This window comes from Hyposmocoma kahamanoa, unplaced genomic scaffold (genome assembly GCF_003589595.1).
Source record: "Hyposmocoma kahamanoa isolate Upper Pololo Valley unplaced genomic scaffold, ASM358959v1 81, whole genome shotgun sequence".
Classification (NCBI taxonomy): Eukaryota; Metazoa; Arthropoda; class Insecta; order Lepidoptera; family Cosmopterigidae; genus Hyposmocoma; species Hyposmocoma kahamanoa.
Genome location: NW_020654080.1, coordinates 519266 through 546366, shown reverse-complemented (window position 1 = coordinate 546366; position 27101 = coordinate 519266). Strand labels below are relative to the sequence as shown.

General features: G+C 36.4%; 1 protein-coding gene across 1 annotated transcript in view; it reads left to right on the top strand.

The window, feature by feature from the left end:
- The window catches only part of LOC113234010, a 74226-nt gene extending 47668 nt beyond the window's left edge, over positions 1–26558 (top strand). Inside the window, exon 2 of the mRNA XM_026469237.1 lies at positions 26454–26558. Coding sequence (XP_026325022.1) covers positions 26454–26558 — 105 coding nt within the window. The remainder of the gene's footprint in view (positions 1–26453) is intronic.
- The last annotated feature ends 543 nt before the right edge of the window (positions 26559–27101 follow it).

The following is a 27101-nucleotide window of genomic DNA, read 5'->3' as shown; positions in this document are numbered from 1 at the left end:
TTCACTGATATTGAGAAGTATACCTAATATACATCGTCAACGTTCTCCGTTAACCACTAGGCTAATACCGCTCCAGCGATATTACAATTGAATAATATCTGGAAACGCCTGCATTATTGTTATAATTTTTACGCGTTTGTGGCATCTGAACGAGCCCAAATATGAGGGTCGTGTGATCCGGGAACTGGTACTATACAGTGCCTGAATTTTTAAATGACAACATTTTAAATTCATTGTTTAATTTTTGACATTTGTGTATTTATTTTGACGTTATTCTTATTACTAGTATTATTTCGACAACAAATTATTACTATGTTATATTTAAAATTGCCCATATAACTATCACCGCGTTTAAATGACCGACTTATTAAGTCTAAGTGTGCACGCCCACATAATTGAAAAATAAGCATGTTACACGTGGTTTAGTCTGTCGAAGTGTATTTGAGTGAATGTACAATACACATTCATTTTTATGTACTCGTATAGGCATATATTAAGATCCCTAATACTTAGTCGGACACAGTGAAACTATGCCTATTTTGTATATGTCAGCTCCTATACAACCCGTGTTTTCACAAGTATGAATTTTACTGAATGAAATGTTAAAATTATTGAAAAAATATTTTATATAGGAAATGAAAACTATTTTTCCGGATTTAAATCGCGTATATTTGTTTTTTCAAACAAACCGACGTTTCGGGCCTTTTACAGGTCCCATGGTCACGTTGTCTACCCAGGATGCTGCGAGAGGCCATTGAAATTAAAAAACATCCTAATTTCAACAGGGAAGATGGTTTCTCCGTACCACCAGTTTGGGATCCAGTATTTCCTCTAATGAAAAATCCCAAACAGACATAAGACTGCAGTACTAATAAATATGTTTTAGTTTATTCTAATTTCTATTAATAATTAATAACAAATTAAACGTAATAAAAATTCATTCAATAAAATAATTTGTAAAACTTAATGTAGCGTAAATTGTATTGTTTTCTTTGTAAAATTAAAAATAAGGTATTTAATTAATAACTATTGTAACTATAGTGAAAAAATAGGGTGATTTGCATTAATATTAGACATAACTGGTTGAAGACTGTACCACCTCAGTCAACCGTGACCATGGGACCTCGGTTTGTTTGAAAAAACAAATATACGCGATTTAAATCCGGAAAAATAGTTTTCATTTCCTATGTGTAACAATCGCGAAAATCTAAGAACTCCATAAATATTGTATAGTTTCAAGAAGATATTTCGTAAGAAAACCGATTTAAACGTCGCTACGTGTGTATTATATATATTATCGCCGTGACTGTATTTGCCGCGAGGCGGGTGCCGAGCGGCTGAAAAAACGGATCAATCACAACTTGGACGTTATTAAGAGTATAATGTGATGTAATCATGAACACCTTGAACAAATTCCGAGCTATACGCCGCTGAATATACTTAAAGTATATTCAGTAGTACAGCGAAGTGAATAGGGTGCAAATTACATGTTCTGGTGATGAATGATCACCAAAGAACGAAGGCGAAATTTTTGTTTGAAATTTTTATTTTTTTTCTGGTGATAGTGCTCTGGTAGTCATAGTACAGGAAACTTCCTAGTTTCTACGAAGTTTCCTGTCCTGTGGAGTTGTCAGATTATTTTAGATTTTCGAATTCTCGAAGATTCTCGATGAGAGAGGTCCTAAAAGATAAATTATGATTTTAAAGGGGAAAGACGGCATTCTTCGGCAATGACACAGTCAGCCGGGGTCAGGGACTCAGGTTTAAGAACTGGCGAAGGAACAAGATTCCGTATCAAGCTATATCTACCGCTTTCTGCATTTATACTGCACACAGAAATCCAACTGCCTCGAATTGTTATCCAGGCTCTGTAAAATTTTACGGATAAAATAATTTACATTATTTTCGTGGCGGACATATTCCACATGTTGGTGAACGCTTGCGCCAGATCGAGATACTTCCCAAGTTTTAAGCTTCGATATTCACAAGATTCATCTCGTGGGTTGGTATAATCCACATGATCCTCGACTTCGACTGGTCCTACGTCATTATGCCAGTTAGGGAAGTACCTTCCGGTTTTGAAAGGTAAGGGTGGTGGTGAAAAGTAATGTCAGATAAGACTTGCCAACTTGAAAAAGGTTTATTATTATTTAACAAAACAGTATTATTCGTACAGCAGTTTCCCTGCGCCGAGGCGCCCTCTGCACGATTTAAGTCGTCGATAACATGGATCGCTTGGTTGTAATGTGCTCGGTCACGGAAGGCACGCATCGATGCCGTAACTGCAATTCCACTTCGATTGATTGGGAACGAGTCATTTGACATGTTAATTGTCGTTCGAGAATACATATGTACAGTCAATAGCATACTTAGCTTAACAACTGAACGCTAATTGCACTTATGATAAGAGCGGCGGGTCGAAGTATAAAGTGCCCGCTGTACAGTTATATTTTCACTGTGATTTGATCTTGACTTTTTAATTTAATTTCTTTCTCATAAGCAGAAAATTTTATCTTTTCGATTAACAAAGGTTTTCTTCAAAAATATTTTTTACGTTTCAACATACAAGCACCAAATGCTGCAAGTCACGTAACTTAAATTTTTTATGAAAATATCACAAAACATTTTCCCCTCAAAATCGCAAGTTCGTCCTTTTGTCACAATCATAAAAGGATAAAGGTCTCAATCTACCTGTACTTAAAATTAAAATTAACTGTATTTTTTGTGTATTGGATTTTTTGATGACACCAAATGACGGGACGGATAAGTCGAGCGCCTGGTGATAAGCGACACGCCATTACAGTTGCAGTGCCAATAAGATCTTTAAAACGCAAAGATCTGAGGGGCACTGCCCGTCACCCTTAGACATAAGTTGACAAGTCCCATATGCCTGTAAACTTCATCAGCACCCTTACCAACTGCAACTGTTATGAACAGGCGTGTAGCTTATCATCAGGCGTACGACTTATGTTGTGTACAATCTCGAATAAAGATTGGTACAGTCGGCGTTGTAATGTTAAAAATACTTAACAAATATTTTTCCGGTGTTTGTTTGTTACTAAAAATATATTTGTTACTTCTCACTTATGACAACATTGTTGTGATGCTTCTATGCTGAGCACGGTCACATTGGCACAGCATCAAAGTATACAATCGTCATAAACCGTGGATACACGTAAATGTCGGGTGCACAAAGACATTTTTGTTCGGTTATAATATACTTTTTATGATTGATGTATTTTGTTATTCTGTTGATGAACGTTCTAATTGTAATTGCTGAATCAACAATACCATTGAGCGTGAGTTACATCTGTCCACGACCGTCGGTGTCGCGCACTGCGCAGGCGCTAGCCACCCTAAATCCACGCGGACGTTTTGATGGATCACCCTTAATGACAAGCTCGGAAGGGGCGCGCTAGAGCGGCCCACGATACGGTAATTATGATATCGATAATTGCGAGCGAACCACTCAACAACAAAATTAGTTTTAATAATTTATGCTAATTTGATATGTTCGTTTTTGGATTAGCTACTGACGATGTAGATCCTTATACAGGATGAACAATAATACTCTGCAAAGATTATTAATACAAAGAACGAACACATAGAAAAACTTTTACAACCAGATGGGACTTGAACCCACGATTATACAGCACCGTAGTATCCATTGCTCTTACTAACTGAGCTACGGGTCAATTTATCGAGTTGTAATTCTCCCGTGTTTGTAAAAGATCTTTGTACTGGATCTTACGGCATTCTGAGCCGCTAGCGACATCTAGTGAGCGATTTTAGAACTTTCTTCATCGCAGCCGCGATCTTTGTAATAATAATCATAATAAATACGAACACGAACAAGATGCCAGGCATCTAAGATATGGGGATGGACTCTACTCCTTTGGCGGGAGGTGTGATGATGGAAACGAGACGGTGCCTCCAGTTCCAAAAGTTCCTCAGAGCACTCCCCATTGTAAAGACAGTAAAACACGCACAGAGAGACTACGTCTCTCCATAAGCTAAGGGGCTCCATACCGTCTGCGAGTTTGTGACCATCGACAATACGAAAAGCTAGAGCTGGATGGAGTCAAATGGGTCAGTCTGGTATTTGGGAGTTCCTGCCAAGAGATGCGAGTAATGCTCCATATGGGGCCGTACTTGTGTTTTATACAACAAAAGTCGGTGACCTGTTGAGAAATACTGCTTCGCTCCACTGAGCACTTCGAGCTTTTTGGAACCCAGTTTGGCTTAGCTTTCCAAATGACCCCGGAACTGGACTTCGTTCGTGATGTCGAATCCAAGTATCCCACTACTCTTAGGGATGGTAAGAAGAAAAGGGTAAAAGCGTTCTGGAACTTAGGCGCTATTACAAGTGTGTATTTTTAACGGTGAACGCGTGTCTTTGCGGGGTTAAATTTGACAAGATTCTGTCGGCCCCATTCTGAGACCCGCTCCAAAGAAGTCTCGATTATGGACACAAGTTGCAATCTATTTTGTTCCACTTGCTGATATGTATTTGTACGACCTGTATAATAGGCAATACTGGTACTGTCATCCGTATAGCAATGAATGTTACTAGTTAATAACATATCGTTGATATGCAGAATGAACAAGATTGGCGATAGCACAGATCCTTGCGGAACGTCGGCGCTAATGAGCATGGTGTCCGAGCACAATCCGTCCACAGCGACTTTTAAGCTCCGCTCAGACAGGAAGCTAGCGATCCAAGAGCACAGATCTTTTGGAAGCCCGTAATATGGCAGCTTCGATGGAAGTGCCTTGTGCCAGACCCGATCAAAAGCCTTAGCGACGTCTAAGTTCACGGCCATTGCTTCCCTTTTGCTCTCGATGGCAGCTGGTTATTGGTGTATGAGATACACAAGAAGATCTCCAGCACTGCGACCGCGGCTATATTAATAAGAGATGGTTAGTGTGTGAACGGAAAGTAATAGAAATCAGGTAAATGGAGCTCTGTATGCCCTTTTGGGTAGCCAAAACGTGTCAAGAAAGTGCGGGTTCCAACCCTGATGCACGGTAGCGAGTATTGGGTGTGACAGAAGAAGCATGAAATTAGGATAAATGCTATTAGTATAAGACCTTTGAGTAGTATGTGCTCTGTTAGTGCGTCTTCAAATTAGGCGTTTATAGAGCCACTGTGGCGCTGCAGCCGCGCCACTACGAAAAAGTAATAAGAGAATAGTGAAAGATTATGTGGTCAAGTAGAAAGGATGGATGTTAGTAGATTTAAACGCCGGAAGTGGTAGACCCTCGACGCACATGTCTCGATCATATCTCGTAAAAGTAAGGAATGTTACGTCGTGCGGGGAGGCTCCTTTTGTGCACCCTCGATTGTTACTGGTCAAAGAAGAAAAGGGCTATTGATTATTGAAAACAAAGCACGTTGACTGACAAAAACTACTGTTACTTGGTTTAATACATGATCACTATGAAAATGTGATTTCTTAGTGTTTGCAAGGATTGGGTGACACTTTATACGTACTTTTCCGTATTTAGTAAAAATGTGTTAACCACACTTGACACATAAAGTAATAGTTTTGTTGATATATCGAATTTTGCATAAACCATTTAATTAATAATCATAAATTTGTTAACTTAAAAATATAATAAACTGATCGTAATGTTACTTCATTATAAATCTTTTGATGTATAATTGTCCTGTAAACTCCATTAATTAAATGAGTAATGACAAATAGTTGCCAAAAATCTTTAATGCTCAATATCTCGAAACTGTCCTTTTGTGGGTTAACTCATTTATGCAGAACAGGGGCCTTACCATGAACTCTTATTACGATTAGTTTAGGACCTAAAATGAATCGTTGTGAGACAGCGCTACATGAAGTGTCTATCACCATCCCGCTTTTTTGTCGTAATGAACCTACACTGAACTGTAATAAGAGTTCATGGTAAGGCTCCTGCCCATTTACAGTCTAGCTGCAACATGTATTGCGTGTGTGTGTGTGTGTGCTTGATTAGCAATTAAGTTTACGTTTTATTTTAAATTGAATTATTTTGTCACTTATATTCTAGAGATCGGACAATAAACATGTCTCTTTAAATCAATATATTTCACTCTATCATCTACTTTCATACTAATATGAGATGGCGACCCATACCAGTTAGCTTATTGTTTGTGAAGCAAAACTGATCGCTGAAGAAATTGGAATTTAAAAACCATAAACATGAAAATTACAAGACAGGAAAATTATTGAAAATTTAACAACAAGAAAGAAAAAAGAAGAGAAAATTTGACTATACATAGACAGAAGAAAAAATACTGAAGGAAAAATATAGAAGTAAAATTATAGAAGAAAAATCTCAAAAGACAAAATATGGGAAAAAAAATATTATGGACGAAAAAAAATTTAAAAAAAAGTCATTGGAGACAAATTATAGAAGATTGGTATGAAAAAAGAAGAGAGAAGCGTACGAGTGGTGATCAGGTTAAACCTTATAATATGAGCTTTCCAAGAGTGTAAACCTTGGACATGCAGATTTCATCACGAAGGTATCGCTACTAAACATACACAAATGTACATAAGAAATGAAAAAATAGGTATATTTTCGCCACAGGAATCCGAAAAGTCGATCTCTTAATGAGAAGCAACCGTACTTTTACTGGGCTACCACTCTGCTCTTTGAAAAGGGAAAATGGAATTAGATTGTAATGACTTGATAATAAGTTAATTATCTAATGATATTATCTCTAGTGGTAGATTCTCAGTATTAATTATCGTCGGTTAAATTTTAAAACCTTGTAACTTTGTTTTTAGACGAAATCACTTTTTTATTCTTCAAGTGTAATATCGCGCAATGAAAGTTTAAAATATAGTTTAAACATCTTTTACTTCTAAAAAATCTTTATTTATTTAAGCACATCAACAGATAGTACATTGTTACTTTTAACAAATTGTATATTGTATTTCCGGTCAAAGTCTGATGTAATGACCCTTTACAGATATGCTCAGTACGAACCATGAGCAAAAAATAATATTAGGGGTTAAAGTATGAAATTGCCGTTTTATTGCAATAGGTTCTTTGAATTTTCATAGAATCTTCAGGGTTTGAGGTTTTCGAATGAAACTTTTTTCAAATGGTTTCTGTGATTTTTTTTTTTTTTAAATTTGAAACATTTGAATATCGACTTTCAATTGTTTTTGTTATTCAATTTAGACAAGAAAGATGGATACTGCGAAAATTCGAGTGATTTTTGAATACGAGTTCCGACGCGGAACTAACGCGGCAGAAACAGCCCGCAATATCAATGCTGCGTTTGGAGAGGGGTCTACTAATGAACGCACCGTGCGATTTTGGTTTAAACGCTTTCGTGATGGAAATTTCGACTTAAAGAACGAGCCACGAGGAAGACCGCCCACACAGGTGAATAACGATGAATTAAGAGAGATAGTGGAAGCCGATCCTAGTCAAACTACCCAGGAATTAGCGGCATGGTTTAACGTTACCTTACCCACAATATTGACTCACTTGCGTCAAATCAATAAAATAAAAAAATACGAAAAATGGGTGCCTCATGATTTGACTGATCTGCAGAAAGAAACGCGTGTTGAAACTTGTGTTGCCTTGTTGAACCGGTACAGAAATGAAGGAATATTGGATCGAATTGTAACATGTGATGAAAAGTGGATTCTTTATGATAACCGGAAAAGAAAAATGCAATGGCTGACCCCAGGTCAAATGCCACAACAGTGTCCTAAAGCAAAACTTACCAATAAAAAGGTAATGGTAACTGTTTGGTGGTCTCAGCATGGTGTTATTCACTATAGTTTTCTCCGATCTGGTCAAGCAATAACGGCAGATGTCTATTGTGCCGAACTCCGAACCATGTTGACAAAACTAGCAGTAAAACAGCCCCGACTCATGAATCGATCTTCACCATTATTGCTCCACGACAACGCGAGACCTCACACAGCACGAGAAACCATTTTGACCCTTCAGGAACTGCAGTTAGAAACCATTCGTCATCCTCCGTATTCACCAGACCTTGCTCCAACGGACTACCATTTTTTTCGTGATTTGGACAATTATCTACGTGACAAGAAGTTTTCTTCCCAGGAGGCAGTACAAAATGCTTTCACACAGTTTGTGCAGTCTAGATCGTCGGAGTTCTATCGCAAAGGCATTAATAACCTTCCCATTAGATGGCAGCAATGTATAAATAATAATGGCAACTATTTTGATTAAATAAATTTGTTAAAAATTTAAAAAATAAACAATTTAGATTTTCAGTACAAATCGGCAATTTCATACTTTAACCCCTATTATTTACTTAACACGAACATATGAAGAGATTAAAAAAACACAATCAAATTAAATTTGACAGCTTATACACAGTATTAGTACTCCTAAGACTCTGTATTAACAAGACCTACTAAGTTTTCGAGTTTAGCCAACGTTATATGTTCTGAAAAACATTTGGGTTGTAGTTAAGAGATACTGTGTAAAAAAGTAATCGTATGGAATCGATACATCTAATTCGAGGCATTGACACGTTCCCACCCCTATCAGCACCGTACGTGCGTCCCCCGCAGTATGAGCAGCACTCGGTACAATTGTATTAGACGCCCGCTCCTGGTTCCCGTGATGCCACGGCTCTCGTCAATAATATTTGCTCTTCGACTACGTATTGTTGCGACGTGTTTCATACCATTGTATAAGTTGATTTATTCAATATCTTGTGGAGATTTTGCTTTATTCGTGCAGAGTTCTCTAAATTTTGTAGCTTAGTTTACTTTTTATTGTTATTGCTGTGGTAGCCTAGTTGAAGAACGTTGGCTCATTTGAGAAGTCAACTGACTTGAATTCCTAATTTACTTACATTTGTAGCGGCACCTTTCGCTAACGATGAAGAAAAATTTAGTGATATGTTAAAAAAGAAGAAGAAGAAGGTTCTAAGCCTTTGGAAAACGTGAGAAGTCTCCAACACGCATGGGCCATTGTGGAAGATCCGTACCTAGCAGTGGGACGTATAATGAGTTCATGATGATACCGGGAACTTTGTACTTACTATTTATATACTTTTTTTTTAATCACACTTTCGTAGCCCTCGTAGCACTGGGAAAACCCTTCATCGGGGGTGCTATAAACCACTTATCAAACTCATGACAAAAGGTAAATGTAGGCCATACAAATATTTCTCCCGGCCTGGAAATCGAACCCGGGAGCTCTGCGTTGCAGACAAGTATGATAACAATTCGAAAACGAACACATTAAGTTATACGTTTCTATTTTTTGTACCAAATTCTGTACACTTATTGATAACAGTTAAATCAATCTCAAACGTGCATTGCAATCGTAGCTCGAACTGCAGTTACTGAGATGACAAACTGCAGTTTCAATAACTCCATAATATATCAATGATTTCCAACCAATTTCTGGAGCGAGTAAATCATGCTACGTCGGTTGCGACTCTAAATTACGGTATTAACCGATTGTACGGAAGGCAGTTCTGCAATCGCTGGCAACCGCGACTCGCCGCGCGTTTTATGGCCCCCGGCGGTAAGGATTTGCCACCGCAATTGATTGGAGCACGGTTATTACTTTAAATTGTTTGTATAATGTAATGCATAAAATAGTTTGGATCGCTTTTGGTGTCACGTACATCATGTACCTACCGCTTATCTACATACACGTACCCACCCAAATATCGCGTATATTTGTTTTTTCAAACAAACCGACGTTTCGGGCCCTTTACAGGTATTTGTACCCGCGTCAAAGAACATATAGCTGATGTCAAACACCGTCGCGTAAACAAGTCTGCAGTCTGCGAGCATGTCATGGATAAACCTACACATTCAATGAAGTTTGACAAACCCCAGGCCCTTGCAAAAGAAGTTCGTTATCTACCCAGGATGCTGCGAGAGGCCATTGAAATTAAAAAACATCCTAATTTCAACAGGGAAGATGGTTTCTCCGTACCACCAGTTTGGGATCCAGTATTTCCTCTAATGAAAAATTCCAAACAGACATAAGACTGCAGTACTAATTAATATGTTTTAGTTTATTCTAATTTCTATTAATAATTAATAATAAATTGAACTTAATAAAAATTCATTCGATGAAATAATTTGTAAAACTTAATGTAGCGTAAATCGGAATGTTTTCTTTGTAAAATTAAAAATATTGTATTTAATTAATAATTATTGTAACTATAGTGAAAAAGTAGGGTGGTTTGCATCAATATTAGACATAACTGGTTGAAGACTGTACCACCTCAGTCAACCGTGACCATGGGACCTGTAAAGGGCCCGAAACGTCGGTTTGTTTGAAAAAATAAATATACGCGATTTAAATCCGGAAAAATAGTTTAATTTTTTATTTACTTTTATTAATTTTTCTTACCTGTAACTTAATATTCATTTAAGAAAAAAAATTGTAAATTAATTTAGTAAACTGTAAAAGTATGATCGAAATCAGATAATAATTATTTTAATCCATTTTTACTTTAGCTTTATACTGTATCTTCCAAATTTTAAGCGTGAAACATACAGAAAGCGAGTGCGAGTCGGGCGCGAGTAGGGCGCGGGTCGGGCGCGGGTCGGGCGAGGGTCGGGTCGGGACCGCTGTGGGTCTAATTTCATGTATTTATATGTGTGTTGTTGTCCATATAAATACACGGAATTAGACCCGCCACGGTTCCAACCAGACCCGCACCCGCTCTCTGTGTGTTTCACGCTTTTATGTAAACTTGAGTTTAATCTAATTCCCTAGTACATTCGGCGGAATTAGAACTTGGCGACTTATAATACATGCAAGCTTTTGTCTGTTAAATACGAAATAAAAAAATATTTGTTAGATACAATGTAGGTAAATATTGAAAAACTGTAATTGTTGGTAACTGAATGTAATGTTTATGTGACTGTAACTAAACTCTTCCGATAAACTTTTATGAAGTTTGGGAGAACCTTATCTTATTTGTAAAAATGTCTAAATAAACTGAAAAAATGTGTATCTCTGGCACCTGTCGCTCAAAAATAAGGATTAATATTAAATTCTCTAGTTAGTAAGTATTTCATTATATAATTTACCTTAAAAATAAATTATTATAACAATCCTTTTTTTAAGGCCTTTATTTCCCTTTGGTAGTGTGTCTCAGTGTAAGTTTGTATTTATTTTTTGTATTTATTTCTCTCCACAAACATAACAACTGAACATGAACAAAAATAAGATAGACAAAAATAGTATTTATATTATGTTTGCAAAGGACAGGTACCTAAGAGGTAGCTTGTAATATAGGATACCAAGTCTCTCACCACAGACAACTTTCTCTTTCTCTTAATACTATGATTGCAGAGGTTAAAATTAAGTTTAAGGTTAAGGTTGTACAATAGTGAAAAAGAAAACAAAATTTAAATGTATGAACTACACTATGAATACAGTTTGAAAGTTTGTAAACTATGTGTGTGCTCATGTGTGTGCGTTTGAGTGTATGTGTGGGTGTGTGTGTGTGTGCTCGTGTGTGGTGTGTGTGTGTGTGTGTGTGTTTGTTACTTTGTTTTTTGTTGTTGATTACTTTGTTTGTTTCTTTTATTGGTTAGTTTCTTGATTACTTTTATATTTGGTGGTACTGAAGATTTGACTCCTTGACATAATTACAAAATACACATTGTGTACTTATTCCATTACGTGATTACAAATAAATTTAAAAAAAAACAAAATTAGTTTCATAGTATAAGCGTATATGATAAAAAATATATATTGAATGTGAAAGAGAATACATTGATGGTTTGCGTTGAAGGTGCTGGGTGTTCTGCATAGTGCCTTCGAGTGAATTCTGATGCTCTGATACGCATAGTTCAGATAATGAACTAGTTTGAGAACAGGTAATTATTGTGGCTGTCTGCAGATTATTATTGTTCATTAATTTAGTAGTCTACTGCTACTCCTAGTGAAAGATTTCGCCCAGGAAAGTACTGCCACCTTACCTACTTCTGCCGCCAAGCAGTAATGAATATTACTGTGTTCCGGTTTTGAAGGGTAAGGATGCTGGCGAAATTACAGGCACATGGGACTTGTTAGCTTACTTCTCTGATCTTTACGATTTAAAGCACTGAGTGACATTGCAACTGCTATGGACAGGCGTGCGTCACTTACCATCAGGCGCGCACGACTTGTTGTCTTGTTTTTTATAATATCAAGTAACGGGACGAACTAAGTCGTCTGCCTGATGGTAAGCTACACACCTGTCCTTAACAGTTGCAGTGTCACTCCAGAATGCTCTTGCAAACCCTTGAGCTTGAAATCGCAAAGATCTGAGGGGCACTACCACTGCGCCCATTACCCTGAGACATAAGTTGACAAGTCCCATGTGTCTGTAATTTCGCCAGTATGTTACCAGTAAAGCTGACATTACTGCTTGGCGGCAGAAATAGGTAAGGTGGCAGTACTTCCCTGGATTCACTCTTTCGGAAGGAGCTCTACTGCTACTAAATAATTTATTATTATTATTATATTAAATAGGAGAGTTATAATTTCACATATACGTAATTGGCTTTATTGTTTTTTACGACTTTATGTGTCACTTTTGACATATGACATGTGACTTCATTATACCAAGGGTGCGATTTGTAGTTTTCAATATTCTGGAATGAGTATAAGCAACGTTAGATTTACTATTCAGATTTTTCTTCTGAAATAACTCCACTAGTTTTTTACGATTATTAATTCAAAAATCGAACATATAGAAAAACTGAGCTATAAGTCAAATTATCGATGTACCGCAATTCTCCTATGTGTTTTTGTTACAGATCTATCTAGTGGATTTTTCGGCATTCCGCGCCGCCAGTGACATCTAGTGAGAGGTTTTAGAACCTTCTAACCGCAGCGTTAGATTTGTTCAGAAGTTGTTATATTTTTTGTTAAAATTGTCACGGCACAATAGCCTACTTTGAGTGAGAGAGAGACAGAGAGAGAGAGAGAGAGAAAGTTTTAGGATAAGGTTGCTCATTGCTATTGACATTAACAAGTTATCGTTACAGTAATCACTGACGTGCAAGAGTACATGGTTTTTCGTCTTCAACCCATTAAGCGCTCCACTACTAGCCGATCCTGCCGCCGCCCTTAGTTAAAAGGGCGCTTGTGACAAAAAGTCAAATCCGAGAAAATAATGTTCAAAGAAAAAAAAATATAAAGACACTTGCTGCAAACGCAATATAATAGGTTTACATTATTCAACTCACTCAACTCAATTATCAAATTGTTAACTTTTTTCCTTTCCATTTTAGTAAAAAAATGTTCGTAAAATACTCAATACTAGGTAAGATGGCCGCAAGTAACAAGTACCTTTTCAGCTTAGCATAATTACAACACTATTGTTAACTTTAGCGTAATAATAAGACGAAAGGGCAGCATGTAGTTACAATTTCTTTTCAATGTGTCGTAGCTTAATATTTTTTAAATTTTTATTACATTAAATAAGAGGTAACATTTTTACTTTATTTTAAATTTATGTAACTGTCATCTGGGAAATTACCATTTTTCGGTAAATACATATGTATATGTACAGCTTTAACTGAAGATGATAGAAACTTAAATGTGACTTGCGTCTTTTCATTTACTTAAATTATTGAAATGTGTAGTTAAAACCAAATTATGTATCTAGGCAATTACGGCTTTTTACCAATTTATTTTCTAAATGCGTCCAATTAACTTAGTTTGACCATAAAAGTGTGGGTACTTACGCTCTTTCTCTTACGGCAACTTCATACCTAATCTATCTAGGAAAAAAAACAAATTTTGTGGCAGATTTGTCTTTTTTTGCTGATCACGGCAGTACATGTAACTCATTCTTTTTAAAAGTGTCACATGCGCCCTTTCAACTTACGGCGGCAGAATCAGAATCTGTCATGCTGGCCCAATGACGGTTTGACTCACTTTTTCCAAAGCTGGTTTAGTCAAGCTGTTCCACCACCGATAGGGAGAGTTCTTGCTATTAAACATTCACAAATGTACACAGGGATTCGATATCTATCCGCTAGTTTCCAACCTATCCGCACAGGCGATGGTGCGCCAAATAATATTAAAATTCCCTGGTAGATATACATATGTATATTTTTAGCGAGAGAGAGTCTGGCAATACCGCGGTTCAGTGGCGTGGGAGCAACAAACAAAATTAGATATTCGCTCAGTGTCGTTGTGCTGATTGATCGTCAGATTTACGTGCCCGGTGTTGCCAGCGCGCTCACAATTCTGCAGTTTTTATTCATAGAGAAAGGTTGACGACCTTCACCTTGTTGCTTCGTGTAAAATTGCGGGCAATCCTGGAGGGTGCTGTCTGTTTTATTTTAATTTAAAAACGTGATGAAAATTAAAAAGTAAAAACTGTTTGTTCGCGGAAAAGAAAGAATCATTCATTGTCATATCGTGGTGAGATAATAGCGAATGCCTCTGCCAGAAACAATCGTTGATGAACACGCACAAATAGCTTTTTACGATAAATTTCTAACATCATACACGAAATAAACAAACAGTAAGTAAAAAAGTACTAGAGAATATTTACGCAAAGAGTCCCAAAACATATTTCAGAAATATGAAAAGGCAACATTTCCGTGGTGGGTAAATTGTAGAAGGTTATTCCTCTCAGGACGTTGAACCCATCCCTCATAGCGTAACATATGAGTCTGGAGCGTATTTTATTAGCTGCGTTGCGTTGAGGAATGACCGTTATAAGAGGAATATCAATGGCAAGGGGTTTGCATGTGAAGGAGTTTAAGTAGCCAAATGGTTCTCGGTAGTTAACAATAATAACCAGTTTTAACATGTCTCAATAAGAGGTAGCATGTGGGAGGACTATTACTTCTTCATTAAAAGCCCGATACAAATTAATGTGGCGACTGGTATTTGTGATTTTAATTTATAAATCACGTACTATTTGTTGTAAATGTTTACTAGCAATATTGTATTTCGAAGATGGTTCATAACTTTCAGAAAACCTGTGTAGCCACAACCCGTATTGGATCAGACTAAGGCCTTAAGTACCTTTGATGACACACATGCTCAGCAGTGAGATGTATAATGATGATGATGATTGCAATAAAAAAACAGTGGTTAAAATCGACATAAAAAAAATCTTCATAATTTTTTACCATCCTAAATAGATAGTAGCTAAATAGGTCTTCAATTTCCTCAGCGAGGCGGCGCCGGCCGGCGCTCAGATACAAAGTGTTCAAAGAAAAAGGAAGAGTTTGAAAAGAGCAATTGAAAGCGGGTCTTAGAGAGGGCGAGAGGTGGGGCCGAGGGGCACGGGGAGAGTTGCAGCTGAAACAACGCAAACAACACTACTTAAGCGATGAAATATTGAACAGGAAAGGGTTACCAATAGACGCTTAAATAAAATTTAAACTTGAATTATCTTTACGACGATAGTGCGTGTAATTTGCTTGAGGGAAACTAAGCATAAAACCATTCATGAGACCAAAACAAACATCGTACGAAATAACCTAATGTGCGCCAAAAACCGCAAATAATATAAGAACCTGGAGCATAATTGAGAAAAATATAGGTAGACAAAACACTCAACATTGCATATTATATCATTATGTATTATATGGTACCTTACCAAACCCCACTTAATTGATTAGTAAAACAAATTCAAAAATTAAATTTTACATGCAGTTTTTAGGTTGCTCGACAGCCCTAACAATCTACCATTTTCAATTTCCAATAACAATGCACTGGCACAGCTTTAATGCCGTCGATACGAGCTATCATTAGTGCCTTATTAAAATAGTCAAGGGGAACGTATCACAGCTAGAGGCAATTTTTAGGAAGAATTGAACAAAGTCAGTTGTTTATGGCTACGAAATATAGACGGTATGAAACGAAAGACTGTTTTTTATTTACGACGATTTAAGTGAACTTTTTGAGCTGGAGAATATTCTAATAGGAATCATACACTCCATTGATTTCGTTCTAGCACAATAATAAAGCCAAAATCGGTTTATAGCCTTTGCCAGGTACGTAGAAAAAATACAGTTTGTGTTTCATAAAATAATAATGATAAGTAATGATGTTAGCTATTAAGCTACGTTTGTAACATCATTACTTATCATTATTATTTTATTCAAATTTAAAGCATAATTGCTTTTGTATGCATTTTAATAATATTACAAAAGTGTAAATATGCTAAACTATGTTTCAATGTTGTTTTCCTGAATATATATCTAAGAATATATAATAAAGGACCCAAAAGTGTCCCTTGCGGTGGTCCCCTAGAAGTGGCGTAGTATCTTTAATTATATCCACCTAATGAAGACCTTGCCGCTTTGTGTGTAGCCGGATAGACAAACCGACTATTTGGCAATTAACTGGTACTGGCAACTTGTTATTAAACGACTGGAATCGAATTTCGCCTTTGTCAAATGCTTGTGTTAAAGCTGGTCTGTTATTAGATGTGGCTGTTATTTTGGGATTGTTAATTATTGTTTTGATATTTGAACACATTAGTCGGTTTCAATAAAGCATTACTATACCCATCCATATAACCGAGTATAATATGACGTATCGGATGTTTATTTTTATCGGACTTACTTAATTAAAATGTAAAAGTAAATATTTTATTTCTATGTCGATTACATTGCCGAGTAAAATGCTATGGTTTTGCTAATTTGTACAGGCACTTGACTTTGTGTAGGAAATGTAATTTTCCAAAAATAAAATGTAGTCTATATATTGCAACTTAGAAGTCGACGATATATCAAATTTGTGCAAATATACCAGTTTATCTTATTCATGAAGATATAGAGTTGATACAGGCAGCAAGGTCTATTCATGTTTGGTTATGTGATTCAATAAGCTCATGAAGCTGCATTTTTTTTTATAGTATCAAGTGCCGGGACGTACAAGTTGTGCGCCTGATGGTAAGCTACACGTCTGTCCATAATAATTGCCACTCAAGAGCTTTACATGGCAAAGATCTGAGGGGCACTGCCACTGCGCCCGTCACCCAGCGACATAAGTTGATAAGTACTATGTATAAGTGCCTGTAATTTCACCGGCACCCTTGAATATAGTAGTCTGCAAAAGCGCACAAACAGGCGACCTAACTGCCAGTTTTGTTGCTAACGAGCCTATTAGCCCTGTGTCCCGCTAAGTCTAGAATAATTGTAAGTATCAGAGGTACGTATATACCAATACAGATGTATGTAGGTATATTGAAGGTGGCATTGAAGGATGGTTTCGTCTCGCCGTTGGGGTAAATAAACTCTGCGGTGCACATAAATAAGCTTCGAGCCCTGACTCAGAAGGGTAGCTTGAATAAATTTAGATAGGTTCTTACCGATTCATATATATTTATTTTTACATGAAAAATTTCGTAAGACTTTCTACATTGAAGGAAAAATTTCACTTCTGGTGTTTTTAAGAATAAACTGAAAATAAAACTCTATTTCATAAGTAATAATGTCATTCATCATTCGTTCAGCAAACAATTTTTTTGCGAAGCGCAATCAAATATGTGACATTAATGAGAACTTTTAATACAAATAACACAATTTTTAATAGTTGTCAGACACGTATCATCGTACACAATGTCTAATTGTTTGTCAGTTACCAATTACTGCTCATAAACAGCCATTGGCTTAGTTTCATAACAAAAACAACCATGGTGCCCCCCCATCATAAACGCAAATTGTGTATTATCCCATTGTTTTCTACGTCTAACATTTTTATATTTGTCCAATGTTTTTGTGCGTTTATCATTTTTATTCAGCGCGTGTCGTCGATACTACAATGCTCGATCGGCCTGGCGTGCAGCCAATTCCGGTTTGTATGCAAAGCCTTACCTTTTAAGATGAATGTTCATATTTTTCTAGTCATGAATGCATACACATACAAAACTACTATACTAAATTCATTTATTACAACTAAAGGTTTTTCCAAACAACGAGGTGATTTAGATTAAAAAGATGATTCTTTTGAACTTGAACAAAAATAGACGTAGTAAAGCAAAAAGGATTCAATCCACAAAATTATCATCAAGTGAGTTATATGTACCAAACGGTTTCTAAAGTCTAACCTCTTAGATCAGCAAAAAAACCCAACATGAACATAAAAAAATATCCCTGGAGTTACATACATGGTAGTGGAATACAAAATAACTTGATACTCGTTTAAATAAGATAGATTTAAAAATAGTACCAGGACTACATGAAACGTGGAGCACCGTTCAGAAATTAGAAAAGTTCTCATCAGAATGAATGCTCGCCCGATTGCAGGCTTTCACGTATTGCTACACGGCTACGGCGGTGGCGGCGCTACGCCATTGTGCTACGGACGCTACGAATGTTGCTACGTGCGGTTTTGTAAGCTATTCAAATTGGAAATGAATCTGTTGTCGTTTCAGTTTGTAGCGCCACACTAATGCTTTTACATAATGTTGGTAATACAGTAGGTAATAATCACATAACTGAAAAAAACACGTGATCACTTTGAATTTCTTACTGCCTTTTACTGTTTATTTCATGTGATTTTAAATAGGTGTAAATATGAGCACAAAAAACTAAAATAGATTGTGTTTAATCTAAAAATAAAATAACAATATTTATCATTAAAATTTATCTCAACCTTAGTTTAATTTTTTAATAAACTTAAGTTGTTTAGCAAAATTTTAGCATTTCTTAACTGCAATGAACATTTGAAATATACGTATGTGTAAACACCAAATGCTACGGCAATACGTACGGTGTCCATTTTAATTCTAGTTTAGATAAGCGTATCTGTCGCATATTATTGAAGTTCATAAAGTGATTAATATCAAAAAGAATAATATCTCAGCTCTGACATTTTCATCGTAATAATTCAATTTTCACGCGCCCTTCTAAAGTTAGGCTTACGTATCCACTATTTGTATCTATTTAGAAGTACATATACAGACACAGGTATTCTTGTAGCGGGACCGATCAGACTTTCTTTTATTAAAGCTTGCAATCGTGTGTCCTGTCTCTACTACGCAATCGACGGAGTAGAAAGTTAAGAAATTTTATTGTATTTATTTAAGTTACGATCAACAACAAAATACGTGACCTATCTATACGTAGGTACTGAAAATCTTTTTTTGGTAGTTGGATGTCGCTCAACGTTAAGAAACTAAGACACTGACAGTTGTAGATATCATTCCGGTTATATATTATTTAGTCATTTGAGTTCCTTAAATATGTTTTTATTGCCTTTTGCATAATTTGAAAAACTTAATGGATTTATTTTACCCAAACTTGTAATTATGGCGTTTAAAGACCCTAAAGAATTGTTTTAACAATGATTTCGCCATTGTTCTAGTATGATATTTAAATTAATTTAAAAACTCTCTGTGGATTATTTTTCAGGAACGACGACACAAATTGCCTCGTTTAATTTTCCACAAAGGTCAGTCAGTAACTAAAAAGGACTGTATAACTAGATTCAGCTTAATTCCGTCCATTCCAAAGTTCCGGGACGCCAACGTGTTGCAGTTCATGTGGATAGCGAAGCGATAAAATTGAATTTTCTTTTAAATTTTTACAAAGCCTTGGCGAGCATCGATCCCGCCACCAGACGGTAGAGAGGTGGTACAGTTTGTGGTTATGTTGTGGCCATTCGTGTGCCTACATTTAATGGTCACGTCAACTACTGTTTGTTAAGTACAAAGGTGTTCAAAGTACGTCACAGTTCACAGTTTCTTTGACAAAAATAGTCGATCTCAGTTCGCGTCCTTGAAGCCTACGGTGACTAAGATGGTGGCTGCTATTTCCACCAAAGAATCAGTAAGCACTTCAATTACCTGGTCTCAAATGAGGAATGCAATTTAATCTAAGGTCCTACCCAGAACATCCAGACCAGAGCCAATTCAGTTCATTACCCAAATTGCTCCTACCCGGAATGGAATTCGGGATCTTCTCATCCAGCGTGCACATTGCAAAACGTTTGCCTACCGAAAGTTTCGCTCTCTTAAGGGGAAAAGTTTTTAAAAATTTTCTACTTGCAACTGGGTGAATCAAAGAAAATTTCATTTGTTGTTCTTTCTGGTCTATTAAGAATATTTTCAATGTTATTTGCTCCGTTTAATTTCATGTAAATACATTTTCTTTAAATAAATGCAATTATGTTCGTCCCCTACCCACCTGCCTTAGGTCTGGTATTTGACTCCCCGTCGTATGAGTTTTGGTTGACGTCACAGCGGTTCTCTGCATTTATGCACTACTAGGTACTCTTTGGAGCTCCAAAATGTCCTCCGCCAATGTCAGTAATAAGCAGACAGCAAAACGACACAAAGCAATCAATAATAACAGTGTTAAGGTTAGGTATTTCCTTGTAAATAGTAGTAATGTCAATAGTCTCACAAGACCATCCACATGTTGTCGGAACGTAAAATTATGAAAGATTGTTTACATATTTACGAACATTCATCACAGTGGAATTCCACTAAAACTACCTGTAAGTAATGAAAACAAAACAATACTCGACTTTAACAACTTCTTTACCTGGGTGTATAAAAAATTATGTGAAATATAACATCGATTCGTGTTCGAATGTTGAGAAACTGAAAGGCCGTTACAAATATGTTTGTAGGGTTGATGGCTAGGGTCGCGAGATTGATGTATCGACGTGACCCGAGGGCGGCTGACCGATCGTTGGCGAATGTGATAGTTTTATGCCGAATATAGGTGTGCTGGTCAGGCGAACAAAACAAAAGCGGATCAGTGGAAGAGCAGAACGGTCGAGTGACCTTTTTACTAGCTTGTACGTATCGTCTTTATGTGGAATAATTTATAGAACAATTAGTTGACGGTTTGATTTGGGAAGAATCGATCTGTGAGAGGCATTTGAGTGTTTGGACGGAGCTGTGGGCCAACAGACAAGACCTTTTCATTGTGAAAATATATGTATTTACAAGATATAAAAGAGCATCCATATATAGACTATTAAAATATTACTCCTAATATTATTATGGACCCTATGTAAATTTCATTTCAAAATATACACAAGTCCAAAATTTTCATTAAACACCCGTACAGTTGTCCAAAACGGGTAAATTAATACGTGTATTGGGTTCGACAGTATGTAATGCCTCTTGAAATTGTTGATTTCACTTCAGACAACTTATTTAAAGATTAAAGCGTTGGCTTTCGAAGAAATTAATATTAATATAATTTAATTGAAATATTTTTAATGTGACTGTAGAATAATAATACAAATGTAATTTACAATTTTTCATGACTTGTAAATGTAAATTTTCCCAATAAAGATTGTCTATGTCCATATGGGCATTTCTCCAAAGCCGCAATTTTCTGTGTCCATGCACTAAACTCTACTTATTTATCAAAACAAAAATCTACAAAAAAAAAGAGAGTACAATATAGGCCGAAAGCTAACTGGAGAGCACAAAATCTTCCCAATAAACCTTTCGGACCTAATGGAAAAAAATCCGAAAGGTCTAAAACCTAACAACGTTGGCGTGTCCCGAATGCAGAATCCAACACAGTGTCATTTTTCTCAAAATTGAAATCGTATACATATATCAATATCCGACTTTAGTTCACGTACAATTAATTAGATGAAAGTACTTTTAATCTGAATTTCACAATAAACTAGACAACAGTTTTATCACAATACCAAGATTGCTGCGTGTCCCAGACTGGTGGTAGGTGGTTCTTCTTTGTTTTTTGCAATAATAATCCCGTTTGTACCGTGCGTCATTCAAAAGCCGCCCTGTAGTTAAACTGTAACTCCAATACGGTTGAATTGAGAGACTGGCGTTTACAGTGCAACTTGTTTGACGGTGTATTCATAATCGCACAATGACAGAATAATTAGTGTTTTATGAATTAAATATTTGCAAACTACGGTGTGAGAGATAGAATATAATAAAAAACAATTAAACAATTCATTGACTAATAAAATGTACTATACAGTGTCCGAATTTTTAGATGACAAATCCCTAGCCTAGCCTAACAATGAATGTTTAATTTTTGACATTTGTATATTCATTTTGACGATATTAAAATTATTATTATTATTAGTATTATTTTAACACAAATCAATTAATTATTAATTAAATTTTATTGAATTGATATTCAATTCTTTTTTGTGAAATTACTCCACTAGTTTGTTATAATTATTAATACAAAGATCGAACTCTCAGAAAAAATTCCTTCGATCCGGTCGGATTCGAACCGACGTCTTCTTGCATACCGTGCCAGACGCTATACCAACTAAGCGACGGAACGAACCAGAGGACCTAACGAATTTTTCTATGTGCCATCGTCGTGTCTTTGTATTTGGTTTTTCAACGACTTTTAAGTCGTAGCGCCATCTATGAGAAATCTATGAAACATTTATCACCCAGTTAGTAACTTTACAGCTACCAGTCCTGGCGAGAGATGTCGCTATTCACTGTATTAATTAAATTTTTATTGAATTGATATTCAATTCTTTTTTGTGAAATTACTCCACTAGTTTGTTATAATTATTAATACAAAGTGAGTGTTCGATCTTTGTATTAATAATAATATTATTATCAGTCATACTAAGCTTCACTTGCTTTAACAGTACAAGTATTCATCGCTATGTTTTTTTTTGCACATGGACAACAAAAAGCTAACAATCAAATCATTGACATACAAATAAATGGACGACGGGTCTAATACGAAAACCACGAAAAAAATGTCCCAAGTCAACCTATTCGAAATTTAAATTGTAATGTCATCGCAGTATCGCGCTGTCAGTAGAACAAATGAAGACTAAAGCGGAGTGTCGCGCTCTGTATACGATTTTAGCGCCTTACAAGTGCGGACACTTTTTAGCGCGGACCCTTATATATATTATTATTAATACAAAGATCGAACACTCAGAAAAAAATTACTTTTACAATTAATTATTATCAAAGGTCATTTGGGACTGAAATCACTCGATAACCTTTTATGATTAAATAGGAGCGTTATATAATTTCATATACACATGATTCGTTTCATGAAGTTTGTGTTATTTTTATAACTTTCTTGTGATAACAGCACTGTTTAATAAGTTTACGAAGTTTAAATGTAAGAAAGAATAAATATCAAAAGTGATACATTTTCGAATGCACTATACAAACTTTTTCATAATCGCTTACTGGAATATTTTATGCTGTCGTCAAATTTATGGAACGCAAACTATTTCATAATTCTTACAATTAATTCATAGTATCGGCTTGCTTGATTAAAAATCGTGTACATCGCTGTTCTCGGGTCACACCCGCGAGGTGATGGCTTACCATTCGTAATGCAGGTGGAACGAAGTGCGGCGGTAAATCACGGAAAGGGAATAATTTCACCGCACCGACGCCGTAAATCAAGGAGACGCCCTGCTAGGGGGCTCTGAGTCCTGCCCTGGAGGGGGGACACCTAATACTACTGGGAAGTAGGCCGAGGGTGCATGCGTAAAATGGTAATTATAGGTCCAAAGTAATTCCTTCAGCAACAAAAAAATTCTCTATAAATATGTTAATATAGCACGTGCTTCGGGTCGTGTGATTTTGATATGAGTAAAACTGTAAATTGCAGTCGAAATTCCACACGAGTGTGTTTTTATAAATAATTCATAGCGCAACATAGCGGTCTTCGTAAACACTTATTTAATGAAATCTCCTTCAATTTGTTCCCGAATGTCGCGAAGGATTTGTCCGGACGTGGGCCGGGCGGTTAATCGCTCCCCGCGGTACCTTAAAAACGAAAAAGCATTTACAAAGGGCGAAAAAAACAAATTTTTATCTGGTCATGCTCGCCTGTGCCCTGAAAAAGCTGAAAGCGTCTCTTTGTGAGAAAAGGTAAAATCGCTCGCGGTCCATCGGATTTCACTTAGGTGCGTTTGCGGAGACCGTCATTAATAACCCGGAAGGCGGCTTTGTAAACGTACCTCGAGTGTAATTCGAAAAGTAGATCCCACATTCAGACCTTTTCTTATTACATCGGCCACGGGAAAATGGAGGATTACACGTATTAGGATCGTGAGACGATGATTAAGTTTTGCGGTAATGGATTTTAAGCACACATGTGCATGTGAGAGAGTTTTTCGATACTCCTTATTGCGGACCATTCGTGTAGTAAGGTCCCATCTGCGAAATGACAACTTTTCAGGAGAGAGGCTTAAAGACGCTACGAACGAAATTTGTCGATAAGATTTTTATGCTTAAATAGAAAAAGTTTAAAATTTCACATATACGTTGTTTGTTTCATGTAGTTTTTTTTACACACTCGACATAGCCCCGCACTAGGGAAACCCTGTGTCGCGGGTGCCATGGACACATACATAGACAACCACAAATTACACCTAAACTCACGAGAGAAATAAATGTAGGCCATACAAATATTTCTCCCGGCCCGGGAATCGAACCTGGGGCCTGTGCGTGTCAGTCCGGCATGGTAACCGTTCGGCCACGGAGGCAGTTCGTATTATTCTTTATCACTTTCGTGTGATAAAACACTTTTAACGTATGATATATATATCGATCATATGTGGCATTATTATTACCAAAGTTACGATAAGTGGATTTGATATACTGCCACGAAATATTTGTATGTCCTGCATTTATTTCTTTCGTGGTGTAATTTGTGGTTGTCTATGTGTGTTTGTCTAGTAGCAACACCTCTTGGTAATGATTAACAAGAGTATCTTGATGAAAACTATACTTGAAAGAAGGATTACGACATATGGAACGTGTGTGGTCTCCAATCATCGTCATCATCGCCGTGAGATTGTGTATGAGATTTCTGAACACTCGTTTGAATCTGTGAATTAACACGCGTGTAAACGTGAAACTATTGCACCCTTATTACCCGATCAATAGAGCGATAGGGTAGGTGGGACAGGATTTAAGTTTGATTGGACTTTGGTAAAGCAATTAGTAAATGTTCTTTGTTCTTTATAGTACTAGGGATATTAGAATAGAATTGGGAAGGAAAACATTCTAAATGAAAAGAAAGTAACCTGAACTTATTTAAAAATCCTTGAAATGAGCGATTATTAGGATAATATGATTGTTTCGTTCATGACTATATTATTATTAAATTAATAATTTTCATGATCACATTTATATCGAGTTCTTAGGTTTTCACGATTGTTATAGATAGGAAATGAAACTATTTTTTGAATGTAAATCGCGTATATATATTTTTTTTCAACAAACCAACGTTTCGAGTCCTTTACAAGTCCCATGATCACGAGTGACTGAAATGGTGAAGTCATATCAACTAGTCATATCTAAAGATAATTTTTACCTACGGAAACAAAGAAAGAAAGAGAACCTATAAGAAAGAACTGAATATATTTCTTAGTGTTTAACAATGCAAATCTAAAACTTTGTACCCGACGTAAAACCACTCTGTATTTAAAAATTCCACACATTCATACCACATCCTTTTTCACATATAAATATGTAATTCTTGAAAACCAACCGTCCAATTTTTCCCCCTCTTTATCTGCACACGCAGGCGAAGCCGCGGGGCAGGCGGTTCATTTTTTAGTCGCCATCTTGAATTATTCACACGCGAGTCGAGTGCAAAGTTGGATCGCGGGTAAAGTGAAAATGTTGGATGTATGATTTATGTAAACAGTGATGGTGACGTCACTACTTACCATAGTTTCGGGTTTTTGAACATGTAATCCACAAATTACTCGACCTTAAGGTACACGATTCTATGTCGGTGCTGCGAATGCTATTGTGACTTTTACGAGTGTGAAAGAAGGAGGAAAACTTAATTATGATAAGGTGATTTATTGTCTTCCAACATGTACAATGTATAAGTAAAATGATCGTACATAGAGCTTAGATACGAGGGGCAGGAACCCAATTTTGGTAAATCCTGTGCTGTGGCACACCTGCCCCCGCCTCTCGGTAATAGCACAGATATTAAACAAAAATAGAGTTACTTTATGCTAAATATAGACAAAAAGCCTTATTAACCACCTAGAATCATAAACAGGCTAAATAATTAAACTAAAAAAAGGAAAAAATGAAATAACATTTAAACATACTTTGTAAACATATTTAAAATTGTTCTTTAAATTAGTTCTACTGACCAGGAGTCGAATCCTAGACCTCAAGTGTAATTCAGTATTTAGTATTTATATGCAAACAAGTAAGTACTTAATAAAATTTACTTCAAGTGCATGTTACTTTGTTTTCATTTCTTTAAGTCTATATGTACACCCAATAGCTATTGACTTAAATATACAAAACAAACAAAGCAATAAACACAAATAAAAATAAGAGAAATAAAAACTAATCTGCATAAAGAGCCCAAAACGCTGGTGTGTGAATCAACAAAACAAATATCCAAAAAAATAGTTTATTTCCAAAAAAAAAAAAATTTAATTAAGGTTTACAAATGCCAAGATAGTTAAATCGGTTAACTTCGAATCTTAAATTAATAAAGATAATAGAAAAATCACTCGACCACATTCGTTCTAATCAGGGCAATAGGATTGTAGCGTCGGTATGTGTCTCAGAAACAAAAGAACCCGCCGCGCAGGCTCTGAAGCTCGCAAGCATCGCGCTCCATCGAGCAAAGGAAGCTTAATCCTGTACTGTTCTTAATTTGTTACGCGTAACAAGAAAATAGAGGGTTGGAAATGTGTCCATTATAGCGCAGAAACAAATGTACAAGTTGAATTTTCTTGTTCTCGTACATTCAACAGTTCGTTACTTATAATATTCAATGGTGGATCGAATTATTATTTTCAGTAGCAGTAGAGCTCCGTGTGAGAGAGTTCATCCAGGGAAGCACTGCCACCTTACCTACTTCTGCCGTTAAGCAGTAATGAGTTCCGGTTTTGAAGGGTCAGGGTGCTGGTGAAATTACATCAGGCGCTTTCCAATTTTTGTCTGAGGGTGATGGGCGCAGAGGCAGTGCACCTCAGATCTTTGCGATTCAAAGCTCTGAGTGGGCAACTGTTATGGACAAGCGTGTCGTTTACAATCAGGCACACGATTTGTTCGTCCCATTACTTGGTATAATAAAAAAAGCTACCTGTAAAAGAGTCCGTTTAAGGAAGTACTGCCACCTTACCTATTTCTCTGGCCAAGCGGTAATGAAAAATGAAAACAGTTTATTTCTGTTTTT